We start from the raw sequence: 5998 nt of genomic DNA on the forward strand, positions 1-5998 counted from the left end.
GTTGGGCTGGTATTCGCCACTGGTGATCTTATCCTTGACTTATTTAAAATTAAAATACAGAATTTTATGATAATCCAGGCAAACGGAGGGGAGAAAGAGGAGGAGATTGGCAGAATAAATATCAATAAAATTAGGTACGATAAACGGCAGAAGGAAAAAAAAAATCTGAAAAAAAAACCCAAAAAAAATCTATAAAACATATGCGTATAGATATACAACTATCTGCAACGGACTGGAAGCGATTGATTTTTTTCGCATCGAATACACGTGTATTTAAATACTTCACGGCAAGCACCACCCACGCCCTGCAGTAACTGCGACGTTTGGCAATCGTTCAATCGCATATCTCGTATAATACCGCGAAAGAAGAACCCCGCTCCTTCAACATAATGCCGAGGGATTAGTGCACGGAGATAAATGACACGATAAATTCATAAATAACGCAGCATAAATAATTCATCGGGGGGCTCGACATCGCATGCATACGATGCATCTTGAGCGAAGGTGCAAAACGATAAGAGGCAATCAAATAAAAACTTTCTGGGAAGGATTCTTCGTTATTTTTACAGACCGGCAATGGTTGTGCGTCTCGTTATGTTGGCGGGTGTTGAAAATTTGTGTGGGATAAAATTTATGGACACAATATATAACGTAGTTATCTGATCGCCGAGGCTTCGGGATGATCGTTTAATCCGTAGAGATAATGCGGGATGATGTTCTTTCGACATGCGATAAAACGTACCGAATATGTCTAACAGACAATCGAGTTTAAGGAGAACCAGATTTAACGTGGTTTAAACGGCGCGAAAGTATAAACTATTTCAACAAATCTTGCATTCGCTTTTTGCCTAAGTTATAATTTCGAAATCCCTCAATCGAGTTTTCAGGTCATAGTCAACCTCTTCACAGTCAATTGTATGCATAGTACCCTGATACATAGCTTTTGTGTAACTATCTGCTATATACTTTCATTTGCATACAACTGTCTTATGGGCGCATGTATGCAACACGTGCCGGGGAAAAACGTATTTATATAACGCGAGCATGTTTTACGCGTTTTTCCGTGCATGTTTACCGTACACAAAGTGCCTGTTTCTATGACGGTCGAGTGAATCTGCTAACGCGCATGCGCGGAGTACCAGAAAGACCACTTTCAAATCCTAGGCGTTAAAAGTGATCTTTTCTGTACTGCGCGCATGCGCTATCACGAACAAATCTGACGGTACACTACTCTAGCCTTAATTTCGAAGTTTGTGAAAAAGGCGCAACATACTCGACATAAAAAGAATCGTGTGCAGCAAGCACGCAACGGTCTTTTCGCCTAGCGTATTTGTAATAAGTATTCGTTTCCGGCTCACCTACGACTCATACTGCAAATTTACGCTCGGCCCGAAAAGACCGATTTTGCCTCTTTGTTAGAGAATATACTGTCGTAAGTTGGATAAATTTCAGTCGGACGACAACTGCGTCAGAGACGATTAACGGAAGCGGTAATCTCGACGAATTCTGCAAAGAAAACGAAATAATTTGAACCGCTACGCCGGGACTGTACCATTGCATTCGCAGTCGAATAAATTTCCCAACTGCATTCGCTTTAATTTTATACCTAGCGCATACGAAACTTGCACGTGAGAGAGACACAGAGGATGACTCATTCCAAATCGCTATTGAATTTTCAACTCGATAATAAATTGGGTACGATAGAATGACAGACGATAGAATGATAATATTGGCGAGAAGAAAATGAAACACGAAGTATTTCTACGAGAATTCCGCAAGAATCGTGTAAAAACATGAGTGGATGGAAAATGATTAGCTGGACGGATAGATGCCAGGGGGCTACGTGTGTGGTTCATAACGTCGCATACATATTATACATGGGACGTTGTAAGTGTGTTACACGTAGATACGTTACACGTAACGCTATTACACAAGCGGTCAGAAGAGGAGAGAAGGCCTTGGCAATGACCAGGCACACAATGCAGAGGGACGCTCGCGCGATGTGGTAACGATGTTATTTCGCATATCGTGTGTCATTAACTCTCTACCGAGCTGCATACAAGCCTGTACCAAACTGATATTCGATATAGGATTAAATGCAAATTGTCTGCGCAGACGACGATACGCGGATTACTTCCCATTCTTGGAATCCGTTCAAATTGAATCTCTTTCGTCGTGTGTGTGTACGTGTATGTGTGTACACGTTCTATACATTTACGTATGACAAAGCTAGGAATGAAGTATGATTTCAATGACGGAGTCGTGCACCTGATGGAATATTGTACATAGCCAGATAAACGTCGAGATTCTGAAAAATTATACCCGGTTCCTGTTATTGTTGGATACGAAAAAAAATCGTCTTAGATAAAAACTGGAATCTGTGCAAGAGATTGGAATAATTGAATTCAAAAACAGAGATATTCCACAAAGCGTATGTACAGGGATAAAAATAAGTAGAAATAAACTCATGATTACATAAGTTGTTGCTTCTACAACTGAGAATTAGACTCATGTAGTTCTCAGTGTGTGAATTGTCTATGAATGAAAATCAGTGGGCAATATGATTTTCATATTCAATATATTACATGTCGTTGTTGCCATCGTCTTGGTAAAAGAAAAAAAATCATTCACGAATAAAAGAGGTATGAAAAGAGGCGGTAAAACGTGTCTTAATCAAGTTAGTCTCAAGAAATAAATGAGGAATCACTGCGTAAGTCGAGAAGTTGTGCCTATAGGACTTGAATCAAATGCAAGTATCTAACGGTAAGATATTCGTCATCTCGGTATCGAAGTTGCTGAGAAATTGCATAATTTTGAAGAGCAATGGTAAAGAATGCATGATTATTTTGAGAAAAAAAAGAACAGAATGGAAAATTTTGTGAAAAAAGAGTTAACAATATAATAGTAAATGAACGACGTTGTTCGCTTTGTTGGCTCGTGTAATTTTAATACGTTATTTATACACTCAATCTGTACAGTGATACCTTGTCGCCCAGTTGAACATGACAAATGCGAATTCGATACTACATTTCCTCGCTTGCTTTAAAGCTTTCAATCGGCTGAATCTTGACAGGGTTAATTAAGAAAGAAACTAAAATTTTCATAATCTATGGCTTATCATGGGAGGATAAGCACTCTACTGGGAGTTTATTCTCCATCCATGGAGTGGATTTCTTCGGTTGTCGTACGACTGTATCTGTAATACTTGGCGAGACCCGGTCTGTAGTACCAAGCCTGATAATCAGACCTGTCCTTCATCAAGTTCTGGACACGTTCTTCCAAGAAACGGAGCTTGGTTTTTTGATTTTCATCCCATAAAAAATGCAATGCTTTTTCGTAGTCCTGCTGATGCGAGGCGAAGATGTAACGAGCCATGAACCGGGATATTGGATTCTGCAAAGGGATTTAACTCCAAGTTAAATATTGGTTCCATTGTACATTACGCAATGAAAAACAACAGCCCATTCAAACACTGTTGGTATCCTTGACTATTCCCAGCTTTTTTTTTTTACTGATGGAAAAGCAGTCCCATAAGCTAGAATACTAGCTGAGGATAAATTCTCAGGATCCACAAAAAAAAACTGTAGTGTAAAGTGTGTTAAAGTATGTTACGCACTCTATAGTATTCCCAATGTTTCGGAACGTAGCCTTCAGGGATTTCTTGAAGAGTTGCAGGTCCGACAAAGAGGTAAGATCCTGTAACAATGATGCCGACAGGAATGAGACCCAGCATCACGTAAAAGTGAAAGAGGTCCTTGGTCTTGTTCCACTGCCATCTACTCGGCTGAAGGGGGAATATGCGTGGCCCATGATCCGACATGTTTCTAATAGCTCCTGAAATCGTTAGAATAAAATCCGTCATCGATCACTATCAGTATATTAAACACAGAATATAGAATGGAAAACGATCTGTGGAAAAGAAATAAATAAAAGAGAATAATATCGTTCTTTCCAAATTCGACAATTCGTTCGTTCCATTGTTGTTTCCATTGCTATCCGAGTGTTCGAAATTTGTACATAGTTCTCAGGGCTTCTCAATGTACAACACACGTGAAGAAACAAGCACTTGGTTAGGTTGGAAAATTGCTCAGATACTTGGCGACAATAGATGAAATCAAAACCGAAGGAGAAGCGAGAGTCACGTAATTAAACATCGTGGAATGTGGAACGAAGCATCATCGTCTCATAAACCTGGTGAACGTCGTAAGTAATTCAACTCGACGGTGGCTGGGTTATTGACGTTGCCTCCGGTCAGGCGAGTTGCGTAACCCAGTTTCGTCCGGCTTTATCGAGTCCGGAAGCCCGAGGCCATGACACTCGAACAAAGTATGTTAGCTTGTCATTATTGCCAACAACTCACCATTGTTTTGGAATTTTGCCGGCACGGTTCCGCGATATTTGACAATACTTTGACCCAAGGTACGGAGCATGCTACTCCACACCGCCATCTTGGATTGTCTGCAACCCGAAGTCTGGGACCAGAGGTGTGCTGAAATCAGGTTGGCCACCACTGGGCCACAGAATCTCCCGTTCAATTACCGACCGAGCACATCTGGCGTGGTGATCGCCAGTGTTGACTGAAGATTCGCTGACTATCGCCGCCGTTTGATTCGCGGGAGAATTTGAATTGAAGATAGGTGAAAAGGTGTAACATCGTTGATCGTTATTTCAACCCGGTTAGAAAATTATCTTGAATTTCAACTTGAGAGAAGAATGTGTAAGTATTTCGAGATTAAATATGAGTTACGAACAGAATATGCAGAGATACCCTCTCATATTCTTCGTATATTCTAACTGCTATGGTCTGTTTGTCGGGTCTCTCATGCCATATATTTAGCTATCATACCCACTAAAAAACGCGTGAATCCGCGGAGAAATAAAAAGTTATCGTTTACCCTCTGAATTTGTATGCGTGAATTTTCGTCATGTGACACTCATTTGGTCGACGCAGCATACGTGCAGAAGAACAACACTGTTGTCGGAAAACATACAAGTATATATGATCCCTGATTAAATTTCTACACAACCGAAAGATTCCACGAAGCTTGGAATAGGTAAATACCTATAAACGCACACGTAACACGCTGTACGCTGCATACAGTACGTTAGCGTGTATGTATAATACATATATTATAGGTATACGTATAACATACCTATAATTAAATTGTGTGCCAAAGAGTCAAGGGAATCGTGAGCAATCACGTGAGAATAAGCAAATACTAATAATAATTACATGTTATCGTCAGTATAACTGTAGCGGATAATCTTTTTACGCTCAGCCCTCCTCTGTCTTTCTATTCCTCATCTGGTATCGAAATCTGGCTCGTTGTCAGTCTAGCAATGATCGAATACTTACACAAAATACCGCAAGGCACGTACGATTTGTATGCATGTGCATGCGTCAAAGATTAAAGTATGCACGAATTGGCTTCGGGTTAGTCACAGGCCTAGATATCAATCAATTCGTAATCTGGGCCTCAGCCTAGTATCACCAGTTTATTAAGCTGACCCAATCAACGCAGGAAACAAAAAAAAACTAACTTCTGCAGGATGAGAGATCGATTCGTAAAAAAAGCATACGAACAGTAAAAAAACGTAATCCGTTCAAGTATATCGACATCGGTATAGCCATGCGTATAAATTGATGTAATAACTGCACCTTCAGTATTCATTTATTTTGTTAAATATTTTTCTGGTTTCGACCGAGAGTGAGACATTTATACTATGCTGTAAATATGTTGGAAAATTATCTTTCGTTTGTATAATCCCGCGTTCGTGTAATTATACGAGTTTAGAGAACTCCAAGGATGAAAAATGGGAAATCAAGCGAAAAAAAGAGAGCAAATGCTCGCAAAATGAAGCAACTTATTGTCAGCTGATCATCCCCAACTGTTCAAAGACTGTAATTTACGTCAAATATATATGTAATACACACCGATATACAGAATGGTGGGGCAATTGAGAGTATCAGGAAAAAATTTCATGTTTTCGTGCTAGT

The 5998-nt window shown here is 39.9% G+C and overlaps 1 protein-coding gene across 1 annotated transcript; it reads right to left on the minus strand.

The window, feature by feature from the left end:
• Window positions 1–2926: 2926 nt before the first annotated feature.
• On the minus strand, window positions 2927–4499 carry LOC124410014 (NADH dehydrogenase [ubiquinone] 1 beta subcomplex subunit 5, mitochondrial). The gene is made up of 3 exons (XM_046888104.1): window positions 4361–4499; window positions 3617–3834; window positions 2927–3393 (listed from the first exon to the last, which is right to left on the minus strand). The coding sequence occupies exons 1-3, from the start codon at window positions 4446–4448 to the stop codon at window positions 3148–3150; spliced, it is 552 nt and encodes a 183-aa protein (XP_046744060.1). The 5' UTR covers window positions 4449–4499; the 3' UTR covers window positions 2927–3147.
• Window positions 4500–5998: the final 1499 nt, after the last annotated feature.

Source organism: Diprion similis, chromosome 8 (genome assembly GCF_021155765.1).
Source record: "Diprion similis isolate iyDipSimi1 chromosome 8, iyDipSimi1.1, whole genome shotgun sequence".
Taxonomy (NCBI): domain Eukaryota; kingdom Metazoa; phylum Arthropoda; class Insecta; order Hymenoptera; family Diprionidae; genus Diprion; species Diprion similis.